The 25,313-nt window shown below is 54.7% G+C and overlaps 12 protein-coding genes across 12 annotated transcripts; 4 read left to right on the plus strand and 8 right to left on the minus strand.

The window, feature by feature from the left end:
• Positions 1 to 59: 59 nt before the first annotated feature.
• Positions 60 to 1,267, minus strand: COL26b_008855 (uncharacterized protein; the record flags this gene model as incomplete). Its single annotated transcript, XM_053181602.1, has 2 exons — positions 60 to 96; positions 153 to 1,267. 2 exons carry the CDS (start codon positions 1,265 to 1,267, stop codon positions 60 to 62), a joined length of 1,152 nt encoding a protein of 383 aa, XP_053034488.1.
• A 1,440-nt stretch (positions 1,268 to 2,707) lies between these two features.
• Positions 2,708 to 3,570, minus strand: COL26b_008856 (uncharacterized protein; the record flags this gene model as incomplete). The annotated part of the gene is made up of 2 exons (XM_053181603.1): positions 2,708 to 3,363; positions 3,423 to 3,570. 2 exons carry the CDS (start codon positions 3,568 to 3,570, stop codon positions 2,708 to 2,710), a joined length of 804 nt encoding a protein of 267 aa, XP_053034489.1.
• Positions 3,571 to 4,683: 1,113 nt separating this feature from the next.
• Positions 4,684 to 5,171, plus strand: COL26b_008857 (uncharacterized protein; the record flags this gene model as incomplete). Its single annotated transcript, XM_053181604.1, has 3 exons — positions 4,684 to 4,730; positions 4,799 to 5,006; positions 5,070 to 5,171. The coding sequence occupies 3 exons, from the start codon at positions 4,684 to 4,686 to the stop codon at positions 5,169 to 5,171; spliced, it is 357 nt and encodes a 118-aa protein (XP_053034490.1).
• Positions 5,172 to 5,392: 221 nt separating this feature from the next.
• On the minus strand, positions 5,393 to 7,601 carry COL26b_008858 (uncharacterized protein; the record flags this gene model as incomplete). Its single annotated transcript, XM_053181605.1, has 3 exons — positions 5,393 to 5,582; positions 5,640 to 5,843; positions 5,893 to 7,601. 3 exons carry the CDS (start codon positions 7,599 to 7,601, stop codon positions 5,393 to 5,395), a joined length of 2,103 nt encoding a protein of 700 aa, XP_053034491.1.
• Positions 7,602 to 8,068: 467 nt separating this feature from the next.
• Positions 8,069 to 9,766, minus strand: COL26b_008859 (uncharacterized protein; the record flags this gene model as incomplete). Its single annotated transcript, XM_053181606.1, has 1 exon — positions 8,069 to 9,766. The coding sequence occupies one exon, from the start codon at positions 9,764 to 9,766 to the stop codon at positions 8,069 to 8,071; it is 1,698 nt and encodes a 565-aa protein (XP_053034492.1).
• A 614-nt stretch (positions 9,767 to 10,380) lies between these two features.
• On the minus strand, positions 10,381 to 11,331 carry COL26b_008860 (uncharacterized protein; the record flags this gene model as incomplete). Its single annotated transcript, XM_053181607.1, has 2 exons — positions 10,381 to 10,769; positions 10,896 to 11,331. 2 exons carry the CDS (start codon positions 11,329 to 11,331, stop codon positions 10,381 to 10,383), a joined length of 825 nt encoding a protein of 274 aa, XP_053034493.1.
• A 169-nt stretch (positions 11,332 to 11,500) lies between these two features.
• On the minus strand, positions 11,501 to 12,444 carry COL26b_008861 (uncharacterized protein; the record flags this gene model as incomplete). Its single annotated transcript, XM_053181608.1, has 3 exons — positions 11,501 to 11,931; positions 11,994 to 12,172; positions 12,338 to 12,444. 3 exons carry the CDS (start codon positions 12,442 to 12,444, stop codon positions 11,501 to 11,503), a joined length of 717 nt encoding a protein of 238 aa, XP_053034494.1.
• Positions 12,445 to 12,989: 545 nt separating this feature from the next.
• COL26b_008862 (uncharacterized protein) lies at positions 12,990 to 14,479 on the plus strand (the record flags this gene model as incomplete). Its single annotated transcript, XM_053181609.1, has 2 exons — positions 12,990 to 13,882; positions 13,945 to 14,479. The coding sequence occupies 2 exons, from the start codon at positions 12,990 to 12,992 to the stop codon at positions 14,477 to 14,479; spliced, it is 1,428 nt and encodes a 475-aa protein (XP_053034495.1).
• A 350-nt stretch (positions 14,480 to 14,829) lies between these two features.
• On the minus strand, positions 14,830 to 17,016 carry COL26b_008863 (uncharacterized protein; the record flags this gene model as incomplete). The annotated part of the gene is made up of 12 exons (XM_053181610.1): positions 14,830 to 15,002; positions 15,059 to 15,163; positions 15,217 to 15,301; positions 15,354 to 15,467; positions 15,521 to 15,657; positions 15,709 to 15,736; positions 15,823 to 16,174; positions 16,234 to 16,368; positions 16,427 to 16,538; positions 16,597 to 16,656; positions 16,708 to 16,747; positions 16,804 to 17,016. The coding sequence occupies 12 exons, from the start codon at positions 17,014 to 17,016 to the stop codon at positions 14,830 to 14,832; spliced, it is 1,554 nt and encodes a 517-aa protein (XP_053034496.1).
• A 643-nt stretch (positions 17,017 to 17,659) lies between these two features.
• On the plus strand, positions 17,660 to 18,857 carry COL26b_008864 (uncharacterized protein; the record flags this gene model as incomplete). The annotated part of the gene is made up of 6 exons (XM_053181611.1): positions 17,660 to 17,904; positions 17,998 to 18,145; positions 18,218 to 18,357; positions 18,424 to 18,486; positions 18,536 to 18,709; positions 18,764 to 18,857. 6 exons carry the CDS (start codon positions 17,660 to 17,662, stop codon positions 18,855 to 18,857), a joined length of 864 nt encoding a protein of 287 aa, XP_053034497.1.
• A 234-nt stretch (positions 18,858 to 19,091) lies between these two features.
• Positions 19,092 to 20,164, minus strand: COL26b_008865 (uncharacterized protein; the record flags this gene model as incomplete). The annotated part of the gene is made up of 4 exons (XM_053181612.1): positions 19,092 to 19,406; positions 19,463 to 19,961; positions 20,027 to 20,055; positions 20,135 to 20,164. 4 exons carry the CDS (start codon positions 20,162 to 20,164, stop codon positions 19,092 to 19,094), a joined length of 873 nt encoding a protein of 290 aa, XP_053034498.1.
• A 2,635-nt stretch (positions 20,165 to 22,799) lies between these two features.
• Positions 22,800 to 24,524, plus strand: COL26b_008866 (uncharacterized protein; the record flags this gene model as incomplete). The annotated part of the gene is made up of 1 exon (XM_053181613.1): positions 22,800 to 24,524. One exon carries the CDS (start codon positions 22,800 to 22,802, stop codon positions 24,522 to 24,524), a length of 1,725 nt encoding a protein of 574 aa, XP_053034499.1.
• Positions 24,525 to 25,313: the final 789 nt, after the last annotated feature.

Genomic DNA, 25,313 nt, shown 5'->3' on the forward strand with positions numbered 1-25,313 from the left:
TTATGTCTGATGGGTCATGAAATTATTATTTGGGTATAGCGTGATTAATTCTAAGTCTATCAACTTGATGCCATCAGGGCAATGTGCTTCAGTTCTCTGTCGAAGTGGTTAGTTTTACTGGTCTTTGTGGGTGTCTGAAGGGGTCGACTTACTGTTGTACTTGCTCTCCAACCTTCATCTGCTCGTACCTCACCTCCTCGCCCTCGTCTCTTCCCAGGTTGAACTGCTGCGCCCTCACCTGCTTCGCCTGCTCCGCCAGCTGGGGAATCGGCGACAACTCCACGTCCGACGACAAATGCCAGAAGCACGTCGACGAGATTCGCACCAGCGGTCTGTCGGGAAACTCCTTTTTCCTGCGCTCAATCACAGCCAGCGTCTTCTCGTTCACCACAACCTCATGGTAGCCCGCCTTGATCAGCCCGCCCGTGAAGTGCTCCATCTGCTTGCCCGCCTGCACCAGCAAGTAATTCCCCTCGGGGATCTTCACCGCAATCTTCTTCCCCGTGTTGCGCGCCCAGATGTGCAGGCCGGGGTACCGCGACCGGCCGTGGATCGTCAGGAAGTTCAGGTCCGTGTGGAAGCCCGCGAGGATGGTGTCCTGCTTGCCGTACTTGACCAGGTCCGACGCCGTCGGCGCCAGCAGGTGCGGGCCGTACTTGCCGGCCGCGCTGAAGGTGTCCGCGGGCAGCCCGAGCCCGACGGCAGCCATCTCGGCGAGCCCCGTGACGGCGGCCTTCATAGAGGAACCCCACTTGTTCATCGCCCCGGGCCAGCGGTCGCGGATGTGCGGGGCGTCCGGGACGACATTCGGCGCGTTCAGCCCCGGGAAGCGCGTCTCGTAGGGGGGCTTCTCGGCCATGCTCCAGAAGAAGCGGCACTTCGGGTCGGGCTCGTGGGCGCTGATGTCGAGGGGCCGCTCGGAGGGGGCGAGGCGCTGGATGACCTGCAGGCAGGGCTCGTCGACGGCGCACTTTGGCTTCTCGGTGTTCTCGAGGGTGACGCCGATCTGGTAGGAGAGCTCGGGGCGCTCGTCTTTGCGGAGGGCGGCCTCGGGCTGGGCGAAGTAGTCCTCGAGCAGGTCGAGGAAGGTGGTGTTGTCGGACTCGGAGACGCGGGAGTCGTGCAGGACGAGGGCGCCGTAGGTGATGAGGGCGTTGGCGGCCTTTGCGCACTCGGCGGCGACGGCGGGGGAGTCGCGGGGCTGGGTGAGGAAGACGTCGAGGTCGACGATGGGGAGGTCCATCGGGAGGTCTTGCGTGGCGGGCATGGTGGAGGGAGGGAAGGCAGCGAGCCGGATCGCGGGGTGCAGGAGGGGTGGCGGCGGGGGTTGGTGATGTTTGGGTTTTGGTTTTTTTGGAGTCGCGATTCGAGGGGTGTTTTGGGGGGTGACCGACGGCGACACGGGTTGACGAAAGACGCAAGACAGGAACCTTGGAGACTATTCAGAAAAGAAAGAGGAGGGACAGACGCCGCATTTTGTCTTTGGTCGTTTGTCGCGCGGCAGGCACATGTGAGCAGCTCCCCGATCCATGGATGCAAATCAGATGTGCATTCGCGTGCACTGATGGTGGTGGTTCCAGTGGTGGTGGGGGATGTGTTCGGGCGCCTGACCGGAACAGGCAGCTGACCAGGGGCCCCCTAAGCCCCCCCGATCGCGCGCCCGTTGAAGATGGTACCTGCGCTCCGGGGCGGGTCCCCCGCGACAGCCAATCACGTGTCTCCGTCGGCGTGCTCCGGCCCTGGGTCGCGGAGGCCTGGCCGGATGGTCGAGCCAGATTTTCCCTCCCGCATTTTTTCCCATCTCAGCCATTGGGGAAGGTGAGAGATCTTATTCGAGATTGAATAAGCAATGAGAAAAAAATGATCTGACTCGGGGTAAGCGGGGATGCGGAGAATTTTCTCTCTTTGGTCCTCTGGGATATGGCCTGTTTTCATCCTTTGGTTTCCTGTGGTTTCCGACGCGCCCCAGCGGTCTCCGGCGGGATGAGCAGGTAACCCACGGCATCGTGGATTCTGTGCATTGCCTCAACGACGACGGCAAGTGTCAGCAGTATTGCTAAATGTCACATTTGATTCGTTGATTTCTTTATGGAACGTTCCGCCGCAAGGTTTCGTTCGGATCGTGCTTCAGGGCTCGGAAATTTCGCACCTCTCCAGGTACAGATGTCCCCATCCCACATGGGAATAATACATGAGCCGCATAGCCGATTTCGGGATGCTAGATGGATATGATCATGACTCCGCTGACAAGGTCTTGCCTTACATCGCATCTCAACTACACATAAGTGCGATTGCTCGTTCTTCCCGTGTACATACCATAGAAATAGCCTCGCAAAATTAAAGCGTGTGTTTATGCAGAGATATTCCTATCATATCATGATGTTGACTTTCAGAACTGTGCAGAACGGAAATACTGGTCTACACATTGGCAACATGCCGCCTTTCCGTATTGCAGGCGAGTTGCATTATAGACAAACCCAGCCACTCCAAAGCCACAGTTCAGATAAATATGCGTATCGCCGCTGGAGCACGGAAACTATGTCTCAAGCATGTCTAGCAACACAATATTGACCAACTCTGACTACTTATTAACGGGATGTAATTAAATACAAAAAACAGTGATTAGTAAAGAGCTACTGTTCCTGCCAACCTATGGCATAATTAAAGATGCCAGCGTCAGGTATCGAGTACCATGATCCTACCAAGCTCAGATAAAGTTACCGTCTCCCTCGCAACGAGACAGCGGAATGGATCCCTTCTTCTGGCAAATCGTAATCGTGCCAGACACCCACGAGATGCCATCGTACGAGCCCTCCTTGTACGAGTCCGCCTGCCACGTCCCCGTCTCCTTCAGCGAGCCAGGGCACCCGGTAAAGGCCCTGCCCGTGCGGCGCGTCTTGAACGGCCGCGTGATCATGCACCCGCTGTACCCGGGGCTGACGGTGCCCTTGATGTTGACCGTCGTCTGCGTCGCCCACGAGCGGCTGTAGTTGATCCCCACCGTGTTCTTGAGCTTGTCCTTGATCCAGGTCACGTCGAGCCCGGCGCTGACGCCCACGCTGTTGGTCACCGTGTACCCCTTCATGACGTTGATGTCCATGGAAGTGAGGTCCGCCGTGACGACGGGGGACATCTGCACGTCCCAGTCGATGAAGTCGAAGGTCTTGTCCGCGACGATGGAGTCGGTGGCGTCGCAGGAGGTGCCGCGCGCGTCCAGCTTTGGGTGGGTGATGTTCATGGGGGGCAGGAGGGTGTTGTTGATGGGGAGGTTGTGGAAGTCGGCATCGTCAAGGGGCGGGGCGCGGGGGAGGACGCCCATGGTCTTGAGCATGTGGTCGTAGGTGTCGCGGTGAACGATTTCCACTGAAGCGTGTTAGTATCACAGACGAAGCTGGATGTGGTTGAGGAAACAAGGCACTTACTGCGATCCTCGCCGTAGAGGATAACCTCATGGGGTTGGAGAACACGGCCAGGGTGCCATTTCGTGCTGTTGAGGCTGCGCTCGTTGAAGAATGGCGCCGCGCTGGCAGCCGAGATCAGGAAAAGACTGGTGAAGGTAGAAGAGCGCATCTTGGCGAAGACCGTGTAAGTGAGTGCGGTCGAAAGAGTGTGGTGGATTGATTTGGATCTAAGTCGATGCCGAGCAGTAAACAGCTTCGAATTCAGATGAACTTGGCGGTCTTTATACATCTATATGGACATACTTCACCTCCGTCCATCTCGTATCGCCCTCCGCCATGAATCCTCACTGAATCCCAAAAGGTAGCCCACGATATTGCACAGCACCGCCTGTGGAACCATCTCAACGCATCTCACGAGTCAAAATCCCCAGAGACCCGACAAACAAGACTGGATATCTCGAGCCTCTGGTTCCGCAAACACCACGGTTGTGCGGCATGAAGCCATGGTGATCACACAACCTGACTCAGTTGCTGCGATCATCACGATTCCACGTGCAGAGCGTATTTCTAGATGACACAAGCCATTTTGATAACGGTAAAAAATCTTCCGGCGGGATGGCGGGATGAAAACGTGCGTGATAAGCTTAACAAAGCAGGTTTCATCGGAATAAACGACTCAGAAATATTGAAAAGCCCGGATTAGGATCATCCCTTTTGGGCGGGTTCGCGATGTTCCCTTTCTGGACAGGATGCGCGGGATGTGGGCCCGGTGCAACCACTCCAAGCGGTTGAGCCTCCCACGTGCATTCTGACGACACCAACAGGGCCTTGTTGTGTGCGATGCAATTCGCAGAAAACGAATAATAAACTTGAAGCACATCGGGGAGGATGTTGAGTCGTGATGGATGTTTTGTGGCTTCGTCGATGTTCAGCCTCTCCAATCTTTTTGGGCACACACGGTAATAATCGCCGTGTGTGGCCTCCGAAGACTGAAGAAGTTGATGATCTCCAGGCACGTGTTGTTCGCATGCTTTGAGTGGGATACCGGGCTTCTCATCGGCCAGCGGCGTGCGGTGTTGAACTACATGGTTATGAAGTCCCACCCGGACTTCGGGTCTCACAAGCACCCGATATAAAATTGCCTGTATCGTTTAATTCAGACCGAGTACAGCAGTTGGTCTACAGCCTCATATGTTGATGTGATACTTCCTTCCACTTGGGTTCTTGAGTTTGCTACGCTCAAGCTCTTCACGGAAAGCCCCCTCCGAGTTGAAAAATCAAGATGCATTTTCCCACAGCAGCTCTTCTACTGCTGTCCCTTGCTACCAGGTATGTCAAAATCTTTTGTCTCTTCAACATGAGCCACAGAACAGCAAAGCTGATTTGCTCAATTACAGAGTATTCGGCGATATGCACGAGTGGGCATTCTGCGTCCGGGACAGAAAAGAGGCGCCCATTGGCGGAACCCCATTCAGCCCCAGCTACAGCTGGTCCAAGGACTACGAGGTCGACACCACCGCGACTCAGTGCGCCTGCACAATGTACAAGAATCGCAACACCGGCAGCAACTGGTGGGACACCTGCCCCGACTGTGTCTATGACGAGGTGCGCACTCTTGCTGATCCTTTTCCATCCTCGAATTTGGCACTGACTCATTGGTTCCAACAGACGCAGCTGGGATGCCACTCTGCAGCTGTTCATATCGGCGGTGACGAGATGACGTATTACTGCGAGAAGAAGTGTGGTGCGGAGGGGTCGGAGGCTGATTGAATGCATTGGGCGAGATGATAATTAGGCGCGGCTCCTTATTTTGGAGTGATGTCCGGATGGCAATAGTATTCCATACTTTATCCATTTGGCTTGATGCTTTTACGCTCTCCTGATTCGATATTGAAGAGACACAGGTAGCCGGCTTGCAGTTATAAAGATTCATGGCGCATCTGGCAAGACTATGAAAGGAAGCTGGATTGTGTCACTATTGCTCATCTAGTCTAGGCGGAAAGATTACTGAACAGATACTTCGAGCTAGGCTTATGACCTAAGAATTCTTCCAGCATCTCCATCTCGTCGCGGCTTCCACCAAATTCTAATATCCCCCGGCGATACTTTCCCCACCGCTCCTTGCTGCGCGGATCTTCCTCAAAGTTGTGGTGAAAGATGTCTGCGGCGAATACTGCCGCACTATTTCGTCCCGGGATTAGTGCCCTGAGAAGTCAAACTTTGTATCGATGTACTTACCACAAATATGAGTAGTACCCTGCGTCCATTCCAGAAACCATGTGATGAAAGTTCGATTGGGGATGTCCTCTGTCTTTGGCGTCGGGATTGGGAAGCAGGCGGAGCCTCTCCATTGTGTCGTTAAATATCTCCGCAACATCCAGGTCCAAGCATTCTTCACGAGTAGCCGGACTATGGACGGCCATATCGAAACGGGCAAAAGCACTATCAACTTAGATCAGTAACCAGCAAAGCGAAGAGCGACATGACTTACAGCTGACGCAAAAGCCAAAGCGCCCTGTTCACATTCCTGCTTCTGACAAGAGGCCCCAGAAGTTCATCAGGTATCTTCTCAGGCGGGTCTGACTGGCCCGGATTCTTTCGGCGCCAATCATTCAAAAGCTTAGGGTTCAATCTGGTGTAATGGCAGCTCATATGCCTGAGCTCGTCTGCCATCCAACACCAGTTCTCCAACATGACACTGGGGACCTCAAAGAAGTCAGGCGGCATGCGGTGTCCGTGAACCATAACAGTGCGAGTCCTCGACACAAGATCGTGCATACCGTGGCCCAGCTCATGGAACAGAGACACAATCTCGCTATGCTTGAGTAAAGCGCAGCCGGTTGTGGTTGGACGAGGAAAGGCGCACATCAGAATTGTCGCCGGGTAGACCCTAGTGTCGTCCGGTCTAAGATACCCACACTGAAGATTGACATTCTGCGAGCCTTGGTGTTTGTTGGGTCTGATGAGGAGATCCGTGTACAAGTAGCCGACAAACTCATCTTTGGTGGCTTCTCTGTCGTCCCAGACTGCCCATACCTGGACATCGTCATGCCAGATAGTATGCTGCTTCTGATCGGCCATCAAGGGAACAAACCGCAGCTGCAGGCAAGAGGCGAATAGATCCAGCATTGCTGAGACGGAGTAGTCCAGTGGGAAGTACTCAGAGATCTGGCCATGTTTAACATCGATCTGCTCTTGCAGCAGGCGATTGTAGTAATCGTAATCCCACGGGGGCATTGAGTCGTTGTCTTGCGGGAAGTCTTTCTTTCGAATATCCAAAAGTGCCCTCATCTCTTCTCGCCCTTTTCGCAAGAGGACACCTTCGAGTTCATCGAGGAAAATGTTCACCCACGTTGTGGTCTTGGCAACGCGAGCCTCCAACCGAAAGGCCGCGTGGCTTTCATATCCCAGTAAACGCGCATTCTCGTCGCGCAAATCGATGACCTGCCTGAATAGGTCGACGTTCTCCGGTACCTTCCTTTCATTGGCGACGTAGACCTTCTTTCGGGTCGACGGTGCTGTGGCGTACTGCAAGACGGCATTGACGTCTGCTCTCGTAAAGCGTACAAACGCCTTGTTCTTTTCGCTAACCTCCGTGGAATGTTGTTTACTCAAGAAGTGAGTGAGGTCCTCCGCAGGCACCCCTTCAAGTTCGTCCAGGGAAAGCCACATGCCACCATCGTCGTTTCGATAGTTGCGGTTGTACTGCTGTCTCATCTCATCGATTTGGTTTCTCCTGTTCAAGTAAACGGCCACCTGATCCTGGTCAAGACGCCCATGACCACCTCTTGTGAACTGCTGGATGTTGCTTTTGAGAAACTTGGCATCTTCGAAGTGGACCTCCTCAGCTTTGTCCTCAACAGCCTTGAGCAGATGATAGAAGTCCTTTCTCGCTACCCTCTCGGAGTCCCACTGTCGCAAGAGTCCAATGGCTGCGTCCGATGCCTCACGAGCTAGTTGATCTGGCGAGGCGTAGCGTAGCATTGCTATGACAGCGATTCGACCTTGCGTCTCGTTGTCCACACTGATCAATGGCCGGATAGCAGTGTCAAAGGTCGCCGATGCAGGGTCAAAAGTCGCGGCCACATGATTCCAGGTGTCGGATTGCTCTTTGATGACCTGCTTCATTATTGGCATGACATCCTTCGCCGCTATCAGGTGAGGCGGCTCCTGAGGGGGGGACATGCTTGTCATCGTCATTCTGGCTGCTGTCGTAGTAGCATACACCGAAGTGCGTGTTGTTTTGTGATAATTATGTTGAGGAATTTTCGAGCCCACCCAACAGGGGTTCACGGTAGGAGGAAAAGCATCAAGAGCACCTCGGTCAGTGTCCAATCCGATCGCTTCGCAGTGTACGTATTCAGGGGATGTTGTGATATATAAAAGAACGCCTTTCTGTCACGAGATTCGAATCTGGTCGATATAACTAGTGGTTTTGAAATATGCAGTAAGAAGAGGGGGATTCGATCCTATCGATCAGGGCGGAAGCCTGATTGGGTGTATGTGCCGCGCATCCGCGCATCTCAAGTCACAAGACTCGACGTAACAGTGGGCCTCAGTCGCTTTTCTTACTTCCTGCCTCATGTAGGAATACTTTCATGCGCGCGTGACGGCTACTTCATAACTGCTCACACTAGCCCGCAACTCCCACGTCAACCTCTTTCTCCCTAGAGACCCTTAGACCTTGCCACATCCTCCATGATCCTGTTTACATCAAAGTCCGCATTCTTGAAGTCATTCTCGATGATGTCCTCCACCCACTTGCCTCTTGGCGTGAAGACAGCCTCAAATGGCGAGGGTCCAATGACGATGCCCACTGGTACGGCGTCCCTGTCATCAATGACCTTCCTCTTCTTCGTCTCTGGGTCAATGGGCGCTTCCATCTCATACGCCCACAGCAGACGAGTAACCATGATCCATAGGATTTCTTTCGCGACATGCCTTCCAGGACAGACGCGTCGCCCGTTCCCAAAGCCTATGATCGGAAGATCGTTCCTCTCCAACCACCGTTCTGGTCTGAACTCCTCTGCATCCGCGCCAAAGGCAGCTTTGTCTCTGGCAAGGGAGAATTGAGATGTCACAATGATGGTGCCTTTGGGGATCCTGTATCCCATGTATTCGTCCTCCTCCACGGAGAGGTGGTCGACTCCAGAGGGTATCACGGGCCGGTAACGCATCACCTCGTCGATGATGGCGTCGATGTAAGGCATCCGTGCGCGATCTTCGTGTGTGGGCAGACGATCACGTCCGACAACTTCGTCCAACACTTGCTGGGCTTTGTGCATGACGCGAGGGTAATTGATCATCAATACCAAGAACCAAGTGATGAAGGTCGGGCTGGTGTCACCGTTGGCAAGGAACAGTGTCCCAATGACCCAGCTGATTTCTGTGTCGCTCAGCTCCATGTTCAAGCGCTTCGCACTGTCGGCCACTTGCTTCGCGACATTGTAGCCGGGCTGGTTGACTGCGTTGCGCAAGTTGCGAAGGTGGTAAGCCTCCTCTTCCTTGAACATGGACTCGGCACGCAGCTTCCAAGGAGAGAGTGCATAGGGAATGGATTTCAACCAAGGAAAAATGTCGACAAGCGGTGGATTTTGCAGTGCCTGAAGTGTCGGGCAGGTGAGGAGGAAGTCCATCTTGCCAGCAGTAGTGGGATCTTCTTTGACAAGACGGTCTCCGTAAAGAATGACATGGAGACTTCCAACATTGGCTCGCTGGAAGTACCATCTTGGGTTGAAGGGACGCAGAGTTTGCGTGTCGGCAGGTCTTGGAGTCTGATCTCCCTCAGAGTCTGGCTGAGCCCTGGACTCTGTGAGAATGTCGTGAAGGAGTTGTAGAGACTCCAGGCGCAGGACTGGGTCGTATAGCGCAGCGGACCGTGGGTTCAGCCCTGCTACATTCAACCTCTGATGTAGACGCATCTGAGCATCATACTGGCGGAAGATGAGGTTGTAGCCCTTGGACACCAAGTCGCCAGCCATGACGCTCAGATCACGTCCGGAATACTTGGCTGCCCTTTTGTTAAGAAGCTCATGTGTTGCGTCCACCGTTGTCAAGACAACCATGGGTTTTCCCAGAATATTGAGGTAGACCAAGGGACCATAGTTGAACTTCCAAAGATACTCTGTGAGCCATCTTCGGCTGTCTGGATACTTGAGGAGGTTCCCGATCACGGGCCATCCGGGGGGGCCAGGGGGTAGCGGGAGCTTAGAGCCCTTGGAGCGTGAATGATGGGCATAGAATAAGCAGGCAACCAAGAAAGAAGCGGCTAAAAAGACTTGCTGAGCAGCGATTGATGCCAGCAGACTTTCTTTGCGATCTGGCTCATCGCTGACAACCGTGATATTGAGTGTAGTAGAGTTCATGTTTGTTATGTGTTTGGGGCAAGGGAAGAATGTTCAGTCTGTGTTGATGAGACAATCCCAAGCTGCGATGCGCTCTCCATCCGACGCACGCAGTATGTTTTTAAAACATCAGAAACATCACTTAGAAAAGTCTTTGACAGAAGGCGTCACAAACAGTGCAATCAATATCTGGCAGTGTATCCGTGGCTCCTCGTTTGTGGAGAAGCATAAATCCTGCCGAGCGGCCCGCTGGAGCAGTGAGCTGCGATGCATGTCAGACGTGAGAGACAATGCATGCTTGTCTCATCCAATAGGACAACCGGCAGCTGTGTTACGCAAAGGTCTTGGCTCACAGTCCGACGTAGCTATCAGACCAGCATTTTAATTAGACAATTCCTCATTCGCCGCTCAGTAAAGATGCGCGCTGCATGCCAATTATCACATTGCCGGGTGCGGCCTGATGCTTCTCGTTGCATTGCGCGTCTGCAACTTGCGTATTCATCATTGAGCGTGAGAAAAAGGGTTGCGACCGCAACCGTGTACCGCATATTGCCGGACAGGGAATCCAACGCGGCAACTAAGCACATATGCACCGCCCGTAATGCCAGTGGGATCTGCGAGTGTCCTTCCTAATATCAAGCAAGCTCAGTAATATCCCCTCCGGCCACGACATCGAAGAAGGCATCAGCAAGATAGCCCCCACGCGACGTCGGCTTTCCGTACTTATCCGTCGCCATGCCGGCAATGGAGGGGGCGGCAACGTCCCGCATGTAGCCCGCAATCCCTTCCTTCTTGAACTTCTCGGCGAACTGCTTGGCGTGCAGACTGAGGCCCTGGGTCGCCCAGATTGGCTGGACCTGCCACACAATGCCCATCTTGGCAATGTCGGCCGGGAACGTCTCAACCTCCTGCGTTGAGTACCCTCCCTTGCTGAAGTCATACGCACCCGTGTATCCGAAGGCGAAGAGACGGTTCGGGTACGCCTCGCGGAGGGCTGTGTGGAACTCGTGCATGTCTTTCTTGTCTGGGAAGAGGGTTAGCGGTTATTCGCCAGTCAAGTGAGGGGGTTTGCGGGAGGATGCACTTGGTTTGTCTAATAAGAATGTCAGCGTCTAACGCATGTGCTTTGTGATGTTTCAACCAAACGCACCTTGACGACTCCACGTCACATCACCGAGAGGCGCGGCGAGAATGCATCGATCAATGACAGCTTTGGTGGACCATTGCCACATGTACTGGCCCAAGGGCGTCCTGGGAAGTTCCCAGTCGAATGTAATATCCTGACCGACGATACGCTTGGCGGCAGCTCGTCGGTCCTGCAATGCAACGGTCTTGTCGACGACTTCTGTCATGTAGACCTCGTATTGTTCTTTGGTTGCCACGGAGTTGACAGCTTCATCGAAAGTCATGAGACCGGCAGAGGCCTTCCACTCGGATTTGACGGTAAGATAATCCTTGCCTGATCCTTTGCCCTCCTCGATTGCTTGGATGAAGGAGCTAACCGGCTTCGTCGCGCCGAGCACATAAGGGTGGTCTCGGGGGTCAATCACGCTTGTCAAAAAGTAAGCATACGTGGCGAAGGACATGAGAGACAACAAAAATGGAAGTTGGAAGTCCCGGAGTGGGAAAGAAAGGGGGTTGTATCTCACCTCGTGATGAACTCGGCATGGTCGCTATCACACCGACAGAGAAGCATAGTGTCCGCACTATGAATGTGATTAGAGCGCATCCGTCTTGGTATTGCTTTGCAATTACTCACCCCATAATGTCGAAAGTCATTCTCACAGTGGTCAGCCTGGACAAGTAGTCTGACGTGGGCACGATAGTCCGCCCTTCGCCATTGGTGAACTTCTTGAGACCCATTGCCAGATCATCGATATGGATCATCGCGACACCGGCCTCTACAAAGCTCCTTGTCAGCTTCATGCATCCAGTCAATGTGCCAAATCCCATATCAGCGTCGGCAACAATGGGCAGCATGTAATCGATGCACTCGAGCGCCTCACGGTCGGCTTCGCTGTACCTCATTCTCAGCTGTGTCTGTCGCTGGTCGTGGAAGAGCTGGGTGTTGAAGATTCGCTTGACGACAGATGGCACGAGGTCGGCAGGATAGTCGGCATGGTCTTCACCGGGCCAGGTGGCTTGTGATAGCCCGCAAAGCGCGCCAGAGACATACACAGTTTGCACTGCTCAGCGTTAGCGGACTGGAAAAACACGCCATCGCAGTTGTTATGGTAATCCTTCGTACTTGTCTTTGCCATCTCCTTGGCAATCAGGGGCTCAGTTGTTCCGAATGTGAGTTCGTATGTGCCATTGTCGTTGTGCTCATTCAGGATGCGCCAAAGCTTCCTTCCCTGAACACTGGAGGGATAGTCGATCTTAAATCCAACATTCCTCAAAGCGGCGATAGATTTGGCTGTGTATGGTCTGTTACAAGTTAGACGGAACAAGTACTAATAACACCCTCCAACACTCCGTCACTGTGATCGACAATGCTAGTGAGCCTGGTCATAGCAAAAAGGAATTTAATAAATGGGTGGCTTAGGCAGAAATTAAGATATGTATTGGGGTTTTGAAAGGAAAGATACAAACCTCTTGATGTGTTTTTGCCTATCGGTCTCCCACCACGCCTCAATCTCCTTGACCTCCGCCGCGAAGGCATCGCTCTCAGCTTTGACGTCGGGCCACTTTAGAGACATCTTTCACAGGATTTGATGGAGTTTATGATGCGATACAGAGTAATCGAGAATAATGACCAGCAAGAATCTGGTTTGTTCATTACGTTGTGTTCGTGCGGGGGCAACGGTCCTTTTTGCCATCATCTCGCGACTACACTGATCAACAAGCCGCTCGGCCTACCTTACCCGACGTCGGACACCAACAATCCATCCCATCATCCCCTCATTATTTCCTATCGATGCTGAGCCTCAACCACGCCATCCGTGCCGTGCCAGTGATAGGCGATAGGCAAGGCCAATCCATCGGTCGGGCGTCGGGATCCTGTCGGAGTGCACCCCTAGCGCCCGACGACGTTGCAGGGGTCCCCAGCCACCATCGGGGAACGTCTCCCGATAAGAAACTCCCGGCAACGAGGGGGAGGGGCCGGGAAACTCAGTCCACAGCCGTGTAAGCCGTGTTGTCCGACCATCATATCCAGCAGGCAATCGCAGGATCACCTCAATGTCCTCCCGAAGTTTCCAAGCACTCATGTAAGTAGCTCTGCGCAACACTCTTATCAATCAATATGGGCAGCAACATCGCCAGCACCGCCGTCAAACCGACATCTCTCATTAATCTCCAGCTAGGATGGCCTTCACCCCGTCTCTTTGCCGCAAGCGGTCTCCTCGAGGGGGCCAACCAGGTCCTCAGTTCAGACACTGAGACAGCCGCTGCGCTCGTCTACGGTCCTCACGTCGGACATCCCCCTCTCCGCAAAAGCGTGGCAGAATGGCTCTCCTCGGTCTACGGGACGCCAGCTGATCTCGACAGAATAAGCATCAGCAACGGCGCCTCGGGCAATCTGGCCAACGTTCTGTTGAAATTCACCGATCCGCTCTACACGCGGAAGATCTTCATGGTTGAGCCGACATACTTCCTCGCGTGTCCTATCTTTGAAGACAATGGGTTCCAGGGCAAGCTGAAAGGTGTCCCTGAGGACAATGAGGAAGGTCTCGACATTGCTTTTCTTCGCCGGGAGCTGGAAGTTGCAGAGGCACAAGCATTGGAAAAGGCGAACGTCTCTGGAGAACTAGATGCCCCGACGATCAAGACTGGCAAGACATATCCAAGAATCTACAAATACGTCATCTACCTCGTCCCGACCTTTTCCAACCCCAGCGCAAAGACTCTTTCTCTGCAGATGCGGAGGGATCTTGTCAGCCTTGCTCGCGAGTACGACGCTCTTGTAATTTCAGACGATGTCTACGACTTTCTGAGCTGGCCTGAAGATCCCGCTGCTCCTGTCGACGCTGTAGCCACTGTCCCGCCTCGCCTCGTCGATATCGACCGAGAGATGCCCGGATGCAGTCATTTTGGAAACACTCTCAGCAACGGCTCGTTTTCTAAAGTCATTGGACCGGGTGTTCGAGTCGGATGGGCGGAGAGCACGCCAGCCTTTGCTAAGGAGCTGGGAGAGGTGTAAGTCACGAGTGTCATTCCTCCTCTTGTTGTTCTGTCTTTGACTAATGCACTTAAATCAGCGGTTCTTCAAGCTCAGGCGGTGCTCCTTCACACCTCACCTCTACCTTCGTCGACAAGATGCTCCGAAACGGTCAGCTCCAATCCCATATCAAAGACACGCTCGTTCCCACGTACCGAGAGAGATACTACGTGCTCATGGCAGCCATCGAAAAGGTTTTGGTTCCTCTCGGGGCTCGCGTGGAAGGGAACACGCCCAAAGACGCGGGTGCAGCGACTGCAGGGGGTTTCTTCACGTATCTTAGACTACCAGACGACCTTCCCGTTGCCAAGAACGTAGCCGCCATTGCGCTGAAGGATCAACAGTTGCGCGTGGCTTTTGGTCACATGTTCACCGTCACTGGAGACGAGAGCAGCGTGTCTCGGGCGGAGGCAGAAGATGGGTTTGCCCGATGTATCAGACTTTGCTGGGCGTGGCATGAAGTTGCGGAAATCAAAGAGGGGATTGACAGACTAGGTGCTACGATTGTTGACGTCAGGGAAAGGATCGAGAAGGGAGAAGACTTGAGTAGCCCTGTAACTATTGGAATCAGGTAGTCAAATTGGACATACAGAATGGAAATGTCATAGTAGATCACAGTCGAAGTCCTAGTCCGACAGTCCTACGTGCTTGGTCTTGTTTTCCCAAATTGAACCGAGTATTGAGTTTGATGGTAGATTTCAACCCGGAAAATAGTCCATCCCAATCATTGAATCGAGGCTGTCACAAATTTTGACAGCAAAGTACCACGCTATGAAGACATCAGAGCTCCGACGCATGATGAAAGATCTCTCATTGATCTCTAAACTCCCACGAAAGTACTACTGTTATACCTTCTGATATCCTCAACGGTTGCTCTGAAATAATTGAAGCAAACACCAACCAAACTCGGTCTCATCTTCTAGCCTCAAATAATGGTAGCAGAGTTGCGAACAGGCTCCACAGCGCCCACCAACTTATTCTCAATCTCCTTCTCTTGAGCATCCACAGGGTCAGCAACCTCAGCCTCGGAAGCCGGCTGGTTCTCAACTGCCGCAGCCTCTTGCCGGAGCTGTCGTTTGTGCAGAAAGTCCGCGACAACTACCAAACGCTCGTTAGCACTCCTATTTATTTTCTAGGATGTGGGTTTGACTTACGGACGAGTACCACCGCAGCAAGCGCAAAGGACAAAATCGAAGGGAACCCTCGCTCGAACGTGGGAGCCATGGTCTGGGGAAAGATGAGAATCGGCAGGAAAGAGTCTGTTCACCACCCGTTAGTCGCAAAGTCTCTGATGGAATGACAGGTAGCTTACTGGTTGCGTAGAACAATCCGTTCATGCTGGAGATCGTCAAGGCTCTCTCCTCGGCGTTGCCGTTGTTGACCTCGTTGGCCCAGGTCTGCTCCCAGTCAGCCGAAACCATCATTCAGGAGATACAAGAAAGTACTCACCCAGGTCACGGCAGTCACGTAACCGCAGGCAACCAAGAAGAAGCCCGCAACGCGAGCGCCGTCGGAGGCGGGGTAGGCGGTGAGGATAGAGGAACCGACGACGGTGGTGCCGAGCTGTGAGATCTTGTCAGTAGTTTCTCTCTGAGGGAAGAGAGAGGGAGATTTACCAATGGGCCAACCATCCACATAGGTCGGTTCCCTGTCAGATCCGACATGAAGCCCCACGAAAAGTCGGTCACCATCGTGACGAGGTTGGCGCAGGCCGGGATGACGTTGCGCTGGGTAACGCTGTAGCCGTTCTCGCCTATCACCCGTTAGCTTGGCCCCTTGTCTGACCTCCAAATACAAGACATACGCAGGTAGATGGCGAAGTAGTTGTTCGCCTGGCACGAGTTTCCATACTACCAACAACTGTCAGCAACCTCCAACCACACGCTTCAACCAACCCAGAAACAAAGGGGAGACTCACAAAGATGTACATCAGACACAGCACCCACCACCTCCAGTTCCCAAACATGCGCTTTACGAGCTTCAGGTCCATGACGCCCGTGATCTCGACGCGGCCCAGCTTCGCAGAGCGCTGCATCGCGAGCTGCTTGTCCTCCTCGGTGATGTACCACGCCGTCGTGTTGTGCGGGTAGTCTGGCAGCAGGAACCACACGGACAGCGCGATCGGCAGGCTCATGCACCCGCAGATGATGTACATCCAGCGCCAGCCCGCCATGCCGAGGTGCCCGTCGAGGCCCTTGTGGATGCCGGCCTGGAGGAAGCCCGAGGTTGCCTGCCCGAAGAAGCCGGTGACGTGCCAGACGGCGACGCGCCTTTGGGTAGAGTCAGTATTCTGTTTGGACGTGTGGGATGTGGGAGGTGGGGGACGCACTTTGCGAGTTCTGTCTTGGTGTACCACGATCCGAGCAGGAAGATTATGATGGGCGAGAAGGGGCTTTCGAAGAGGCCGACCATGAAGCGGAAGGCGTACATCTGGTTGCTTGTTTGGGCTGCAGCTTGCGCGAAGCTGTCATCCTGGGTTAGCTTCTCCTTAGGGAATGGTGGGATTTCAGATGCAATCTTACGTGAAGGCTGTCCAACCGAGCTCGCAGACCACAAGGCAGATACGAGGACGGACTTTGAGGGCGATCATGTTTGCTGGGATTTGCATAATGGCGAAAGCAATGGTGTAGCACACTGCAAAACACAATTCCGTTAGACAATTTCATCTCCGCCGACGACTTTGAACACTTACTTAGCATGTATGTGTACTCGTTCCCCTTGATGTTCAAATCCTCCTTCATGCCACTGACGTCTATCACTTTTTGTCAGAACACCATCTCCCTCTTCGAAAGGGGCTACTCACATGCGTTGGTGATGTTACTCTGGTCAATGTATTTCATCCACTACCAACCTCGTTAGCAACCCCAAAGACGACAAGGAGGCCCTAGAGGAGACTCACCCATCCCAACGTCGCACAGATGAGAATCCCAAAATCCAACTTCCTCACCAGAGCCCTCTCTTGCGGACTTTTCAGATGTTGATCCGCGTCCCATAGGTGATACAAAATCTTCTTTCCAAAGGAGACGTTGTGCGCCTCGTGCGCGCCAACGCCAATGTCAGAAGCAGCGGGAGACATGGCCGAGTTGACCTCGTGGCTTTTCTTGCCGTCCATCACTGAGTCGCCTTGTGTGCGAATTGAACAACGAAAGTCTTCAAAACACGGCTTCCGCAAATTAAGATAGTAAGGAACCGGTGGGAGTTTCGACACCGAGGCACACCTTGGACAACAACTCTTATTCCATAGTGTAAGTTTTATTATCCTCCCACAGAACACGGGTTAATGATAACCAGCCACCACACCAACTCGACCCCTGGTTGCATCTCCCATCCAACTGCATGTTATCAACAGTATCAGCAGATCAAAAGCGCAAGCCAAGACCTCAACGCCCCCGGTGGATCCCCTCAATCTTTCGGCATCCTGCCCGAAGATAAGCTGCATCGAACACACATTGCGCCCCTCTTGTCGGGCGTCGTCCGACGTATCCCCCCTTCTTCTCCCCCCGATCGCTTTCCCCGCATTCTTATCATTCTATACCACCCCCCCGGTCCCCGGATAAGCACCCCCGTCCGCCGGGGCGGCCGGCGTCCATCGGCCGACGTCGGGGTACGAAGCAACGCGATTGTGCTCTCTAAAACAGCTACAGCGACGACGTCAGCCATCTCTCCGTCCTACCCAGATTGTGTGTTACTGTTTGCGCATTCCATCTCCCACCAGCACGTCCTCAGAACACTACTCATCACACCTACCGCCAAAAATGTCCTCCTCAGTGCCCCCCGACCAGCTCGCCCTGGCCCGCGAGACGGTCCGCCCTAACCTCGTCAAGAGCCTCATGCGCCAGAACCGCCTCGCGCACTCCTTCGGCCTGCGCGTCGCGTTCTCCACCGAGATGCCCCTCGTCGCCAAGCGCGCGGGCTACTCGGCCGTGCTGATGAACCTCGAGCATATGGCCATGAGCATGGAGACGATGAAGGATATCGCTGTGTCGTGTCTGAACGTGGGGTGAGCAAGCCTTTTCCCCATCACAACTCCTCGGGGATAGGTACAGCCTAACGAACTGTGCAAATTACTGACGGATGTTATTATAAATCACAGAATCACGCCTACAGTAGTCGTCCCAACATGCTCCCAGGAATGGATCTCGCGCTGCCTCGACTCCGGCGCGCAGGCCGTCATCGTCCCGCACGTCAACACCGTGGAACAGGCAAAGATGTGCGTCGACGCGTCGAAGTTCCCTCCCCTCGTGAGTTGCTTTTCGTCCTCTGCCACAACCTCCACCTCCCTTCCAAAGCTTACACGAAACTCACGTCTCCAGGGCCACCGCTCAGTCACAATGGTCACCGCAATGACCCAGTACACCACGCAACTATCCTACGCTGCCATCGCCGAAGTCGTCAACGACGAGGTGCTCATCATGCCCATGATTGAGACGAAAGAGGGCGTGGAGAATGTAGAGTACGTGTACATCCGCTTCTCTAGAAGAACCATTCCCGCGCGACTCCTTGCTAAAACTGTCTCTAGGGCCATCGCCGCGGTACCCGGCATCGACGCGCTCTTCATCGGATGCGCAGACCTCTGCATGGAGTATGTCCTCCTACCATCGTTTACACAAGACTCGACTGACGGTGATTAGGCTGGGCATCCCCGGACAATACGATTCGGAGCTGTTCCACTCCACCGTGGCCAAGATCGCAGGCGCAGCCGAGAAGGCGAGCGTAGACGGACGCAAGGTGTTCGTCGGACTGGGAGGGTTGGAGCCGAGGCCAGATCTGCTTGAAGAGTTTGCGAAGAGACATGCTCCTTTTCGGTAGGCAGAAATTTTCACATAAACCTTTGATTGATACTGACACACCATCGACAGATTCGCCATGGCGGGCCGCGACTTGGCTCTGCTTCTAGCTGGTATGTCAAAACAAGCAGCGTCAATGAACGAGATTTCAACAAGACTTCAGTAAAAACTTTAGCCCAAAAATATGAAGAAAAAAAGATGTAACAATTTGTACCACACTAAGCACTAATATTCCGTCCCAACGCCGTGCCAAGCAGTCTTGCCACAAACAAACACGTTAACTCCGTGCAATATCCCTCGCTCGCAATGCTAAAGTCTTACACGCAAGATATGAGAAAGAAAAAAAAATTTGGGCTCGTCATGCGGTTGATTGAATTGGTGGTGTAGGTTAGCCTAGGCTTTAGTCGCCCTCCCAAACGTTCGTCACGTTTCTCAGCGACGAGGGCTCGATGCGGCCGGCGGCGGTGCGGGTTCGGCCACGGGGTTCGCCAGTGGTGCCGTACTGGGGGCTCAGATCGCGGTATGTCACGGGCACGTCGGACTCGTCGCCACTGTCATTCGGAGCCTCGGCGGCGGCGGCGGCAGCGGCTGATGTGAGGAGGGGTCGGGTGCGCTCACGCTCCTCGATGGGGCGGTCCGAGAGGTGTCGCCAGCCCTGTGCCCACCACGCGTGCCTCCAGTTGCTGGCGCTTTGTGTGTAGAGCATGGTGAGAATCTGATGATAGGTGGTCAGCCGTGAATATCCAAATGCACATGATGAGGCAAACGCACCTGCAAGACACCGACAACTAACACGACGCCCAGGTCGATGCTCGAGTTCCTAATCGTTGCCTCGCGCCATGGTCCCATGCACGGGGTGTCACGCCCGTATCTCTGGGCGCATTGCACGTCTGCCCGGAATGGCCAGGCACGGTCCTTGACGCTGTTCAGACCACAGCAGTCCAAGCTGTCCTGGATGCGTCGAATGGCAGATTCGTCCTTGCCAGCAAACATATGCTGCCAGGTGGTCGACAGTCCGCAGTTCAAGTCGGCACCAGGAAGAGAAGTCTGAAGGAAGAGGACGACGATGGCGGTGGTCAAGACTCCCTGCAAGCTCTGCAGGATCGTTGGAAGCAGCTGCTCGGTGCGTGCGAGCGACTGGCTGGCGTTGAAGAGAAGGCGAGGACGGTAGAAGGCATTGACAGCGCCAATGATAGGCAGGATGATGGGGAGAAAGCTCAAAAACGGCGCGGTCGGGAGGGAGAGTCTCGAGCTCGAGACGTGAGTGACGCTGCGCGATGGTCAGTATGATTGAAACCGAATGAAGCTGATGATCTGTGGAGGGGGAGGACTTACATGGCCGTCACAAGAAGGGCGACGCAGATCTGATAATCCCAGTCAGGTTAGCGAACGAAATGGGGAATGCAACGCTGCAGTGCCGCCTGAAGTCCGTGGGCTGCTCACCAAAAGGTACACAATCCCCGGGTTGACCATCTTGGCGTCCAGTCTCTGCCACAACTGCACCGGATATCTCAAGTCGACAAGACGAAGTTGAACGGGCGATGCCAAAACGTGGGAAGGCGTGGTGGCTCACATGTAAATACCCTGGAGAACCAGCGTAGCATGGAGGAAAAAGAAGTGGAGGACGGGAGAAGAAGGGTGTGGCGTTGGCCGTCGGGTCTCCAGGCGCCGATCTCTGCGACGAGAGGGGAAAGCTAACCTGTGGCCCCCAAATCGGACACCCTCTAGCGGCAGTAGGCAGCGAGCCCGCCCCCAGTTAATTAGGTCGACGCAGAAGGAACTTGGGAAGACGCCGCAGCTTCAGACGTCATGGGCAACCCTTCTGAAGCTCCCTCAGAAGCTTACTCCCTCACATTTGAGCACGCAATAGGCCAGCAGGGTCTTGGGATGCCTGGGGAGTCATCGTTGGGCACACTACTGCCGGAGGCCCGCGTAGGCATGGGACGGGGGTTCTTTGGTGGAATGCTGCTGGACCCCGCATGCTGTGCGACCGCACTGGACTGAGACGAGGAGAGGAGAGGACACCGTGGGTGCGTGGGAGGTGGGAGGCGAAGGCGATGTTGCTCATCCCGTGGCCCTTTGCGCTGTCGATCACGATGCGATTTGCACCTCCTCGCCTCTCGTCCCCGGTCGCATGTGTGTTGTCTTGATGATTCTCAATGCACCCAGCCATGCCATGCCATCCATCAAAACCCGTCCATCAAACGATTTGTCGCTTGCTTCTCGTCATGAGCGTCTGGCGGTGTGCCGCTCGCCGCTTTCGGGTAAAAATAACGCACAAGGTGAGCTGAGGATGACGACAGCGGCCGGCAGGGAGCCATCTGGCTGGGTTCGACGGATGGAGGGCGCCTTCGAGCTCCCCTGCTGCTTGTTCCCTGTGCAGCTGCGCTACCCGTGGTTCGTCTGGCCAGCCATGCCAATTCGATGTTTGCCTCCCCGTTAGACCCCAGACTTTGGAGGGCCTAGCCATCACCGACCGAGACGGCGCCCAAAGACCCTTGGAGGTGCATGCACTACCGCCAATGGAGCTCGAGGGGTTGGGAGCAAAATGTGTCTGCGGGCGCAATTGGCGAACAGCATTCGGTCGCACAGCTTCCATGGCTCAATCAGAATTGGTGGCCATATCTTTGTCGTTTCGAATCGAAAAGCTTGGGTTGTCCCGCCAGTAGATATCCTAGCAATGCGTCCCGCGTTGGGCTAGCGTACAAGAGACCAACGCACGCGCCTCAACATGCCCCCGGGACGGCCTGGATGGGAGTGAAAGCTCGCGACCAGACTGAAGCTCTGGGTCCTTTCCGTGTGGCAACACATGAACACGGCGAAGGGGATCCTGGCTGAGACGTCCAAGCTTCCATCAGCAGCATTCGATTGTCGGTTGTAAGCCACGATCATTCCTCGATGATTCTTCGAATTCTCCGGAAAACTGAGATCACTGTGCAGTGTCACGACCCCGCCATTCCCACGACGCAACCAGCACATCCCGAATAGTCAAGTGGTGTTTGACATGACACGAGGAGATGGAACAGACGTCTTTGCATCGGAGAAAAGAAGACGCCAATGTCTGGGGACGGAAAGGTCTGGCTGCAGGTTCACGGTGTGACGGACCCACAAGGCTGAAAGAGTCCCTGAGTGCCGTTCCGGACAGGAAGATGCCGAGCCGGTAGAACGGCGCCGAAGTGGATCCATCATCGAGGATGATGTTGGAGATTCGGCTTGATCCTGGGGCGCTGACGACGCTGGCACTGCATCGTGGGGTCGACTGCTTGGCTTGGAGTCTCTGGGAGTGCTGATTGGGCCGGACAGCTCAGCTCAGCTGGGCGGGCGAGAGAACAGCTGGCTAGCCAGCGAAACAGGATGCCGTGTTGAAGCCTATGTGGCTGAGCCAGGATAAGACGGCGGTAAAGTGCCGATCGTCGCAACGGACTCTGAAATGGTCTCGTCGGCCTCAGAGAACCGGCAGTCGCGCAGTCGCGTTGGCCATGTCGGACGAGATGCGTTGGCCGCCACAGGCTTGAAGAAGATGGCGCAGGCTTTCAACATCATAGCCCGTGTGTCCATTTCAGATGCTCTCAGTGCGTCGAAGAGTTGGATGCTTGTTCTAGAAGACCATGCCCGTCTGAGGGAGGTGTTCTCTGGAAGGATTCAGAGGATGAGACGAACCAGTGGACGAAGAACTTCAAGAAGGTGGTGAGGGGCACGTTTTAACCTGTCTTATGTAAGGCCTGAGCTAACCTGAACAGGTCATATCTGGCGTCTTCCATTGGCCACAGCTCAACCAGCTCCCCAGTTATCGGCTCCACACCAAAAGAACCCCTCCATCGCGCCGGCGCATTCTGAGCAGGAGCTGAGGGGCATTTGGGGGCGCATTCAAGGAAGGCACCACACCAGCTGCGACCCGACGCGGCGTGCATCAGCCAAGCTTGACGTCGTCTGGTTTCCCTGCCGCCGCTCCCTGCGTCTTCTTGCCTTCATCATCATCTCCTCTCCGCATCTTATCTCACCTCACCTCGACTCTTCAAATATCCCTACTCCGTGCGCCAGAGCTCGAGCGCAGACGACAGACGCCCGCCCTCCCTCCTGAGTCAGAACCCACCTGTCGCTCCTCAACATGGCTGCGCAAATAACCTCAAAGCTTGCCAACCTCAATCCCTTCTCCAAGCGCGCCCCCGAGGATGAGGAAGAGCTCGGCGAGAAGACGGACCACTCCACCCTCGCCGGTGGAGGCCACGCCGCCCGCGACTCCGACCTCAAGCACCGCCTGCGCGTGAGTCGCGCAATCAAGTCCTTCCTGGTCGACCAGAAGGTTCTGTCCTCCAAGGAGGCGGACATCGATTCGGACCAGCCCTCCCGCGCCCTGCAGGCTCTCGTCGACAAGCCTCACATCAGCGTGCCGCGCGAACTCACTGACAGGTCCCACCCGCTGCCCGAGTACTTCATCAGCTCCAGCCACAACACCTACCTCCTGGCCCACCAGCTTTATGGAAGCTCCTCGGCCGAGGCCTACGAAGACACTTTGCGCGCTGGTGCACGCTGCGTCGAGATTGATGCCTGGGACAACCCCGACAACAAGGACGAGCCAAAGGTCACCCACGGCTACACCCTGGTCTCTCACATCCCCTTCCGTGCCGTGTGCGAGACCATCCGCGATGTCGTCGACCAGGAGGCGAGAGATCCTAACCCGGCTGCCCCCATCCTTCTGTCTCTAGAGAACCACTGCGACCCAGAAGGGCAGATGCGCCTCGTTCATATCATGAAGGAAGTCTTTGGCGACAGGTTGCTGAGCAAGGCGGTGCGAGAGAAGGGCCACGCGGAGCAGGAAGGCGACAGCCCTGTCCGTCTCGAGGAGCTCGGCAACAAGATCGTCCTCATTGTCGAGTACCACTTCCCAGGCGAGCCTGACGACAGCAGCTCCAGCTCTGACGACGAGGATGAGGAAGAGAGAAAGAACCACGAAGCCTACAAGGCCAAGAAGAAGGCTGCCCCAAAGACGCTCATTGTTCCCGAGCTCGAGGCGCTCGGCGTCTACGCCCAGTCCGTCAAGCCAGTCGACAACTCCTGGTACGAGGACATTCTCAAAGACGGGCCTCACCACCACCTCATTAATGTGTCCGAATCTGGCCTCGCCTCCCACATGCCCGAGGCGAGCGACAAGATCTCCCGACACAACGCTCAGCACCTCATGCGCGTCTTCCCGAAGGGCACCCGTATTTCATCTAAGAACCTCCATCCGGTCCCTTTCTGGGGCATCGGTGCTCAAATCTGCGCTCTCAACTGGCAGACCTTTGGCGCATCGATGCAGCTCAACGAGGCCCTCTTTAGTGGTTCCGAGGGCTTCATCCTGAAGCCTGCCGCGCTCCGGGCTGGCGGCTCCGGCCATCTTGATTCGGGAGGCAAGAAGAAGCTGCGTCTCCACGTTGGCGGTGCCACCGACGTACCTATCCCTTCAAAGCGTGATGACGACGAGCCCATCAAGCCCTACCTCACCTGCACGCTTGTACACCCGCATGATCTGTCCATGGAACCCCCTAAGAGGAAGACAGCAGGGTACAGGCAACACAAGCTCACGGGCTTCTTGCACAAGGGCGAGAACCCACCACCGACGGAACCGCTCTGGGACGAGACGCTAGAGTGGGAGTACCAGGACAACGAGATGGTGTTCTTGCGAATGCTCATTAAGAGCGACGACAGCTTCGCGAGGAACCCGATGCTGGCAGTCGGGGCCGTGCGGCTGGCTTACACCGTACCTGGCTGGGTCTTTATCCGGATGTTGGATTTGAAGGGCAGAGAGACGACGTGCTCCATTCTCGTCCGCTTCGAGATTGTTGATGCATAATGAGGGATGACCATAGTAGTCTAATGAATTGATGTCAACTTTTCTTATCTCGTCGCTGTTTGTTGCGATTCCGACCCATCTTTGGAATGTTAGCGGTGAGAATCCAATCGAGATGTGGTCCTGAAGGTCGAAATAGACTTTCCGACTCCCTGCTATCATCCCAGTCTTTCGTACCGACGACGTCGGCTCCATTTAACCCTGGGTCTGCTGGCCAACGACATCTCAAGCATTTTGATGTGGTGCTCCAGCTCGGTCTACCTCCATGGCGTGTTTGTTATAATCATGCCATGGGACCTAGCCTAGGCCCTCGTCTCGGGCTGGTGTTCAAGGGTATCGCGAGTCATAGCTTCGCCATACATCACTTCGCAAGACGTCGTACTTTGCGCGTATTCATAGCGCGGTGTTCGTGTTCTTGCCTCCACTACCTAAATATCTACCTAGTTACTATGCACTTACATGGCGTCTCAGTGACGAAGAGATTCGTGGGTATCATTGCATTAGGGTACTTGAAAACACACAATATGATAAGACTTTGAGGAAGCTATCGGCTCTGATATCCTTCGGATCAAGCGAGTTGGGTAGAGGCAGAAATTTCAATAGAACAAAGGCCCATATATGTAGCGGTATATGGGGGAGGGTCCGACTTTAGCGAAGCTCACACCATGAGGACAAGGTACGAGTCAGGATATCAATAAAATTGCGCAGAGTCGATTGGAGGAACATCGTGTCGGTGCTGATCGTACTTAAAATCATGACTCCACCGAACAAGAAATACGGAGGGCATTGCCG

The sequence above is a fragment of the Colletotrichum chrysophilum genome (assembly GCF_026319265.1).
Source record: "Colletotrichum chrysophilum strain AFK26 chromosome Unknown scaffold_80, whole genome shotgun sequence".
Lineage (NCBI taxonomy): Eukaryota > Fungi > Ascomycota > Sordariomycetes > Glomerellales > Glomerellaceae > Colletotrichum > Colletotrichum chrysophilum.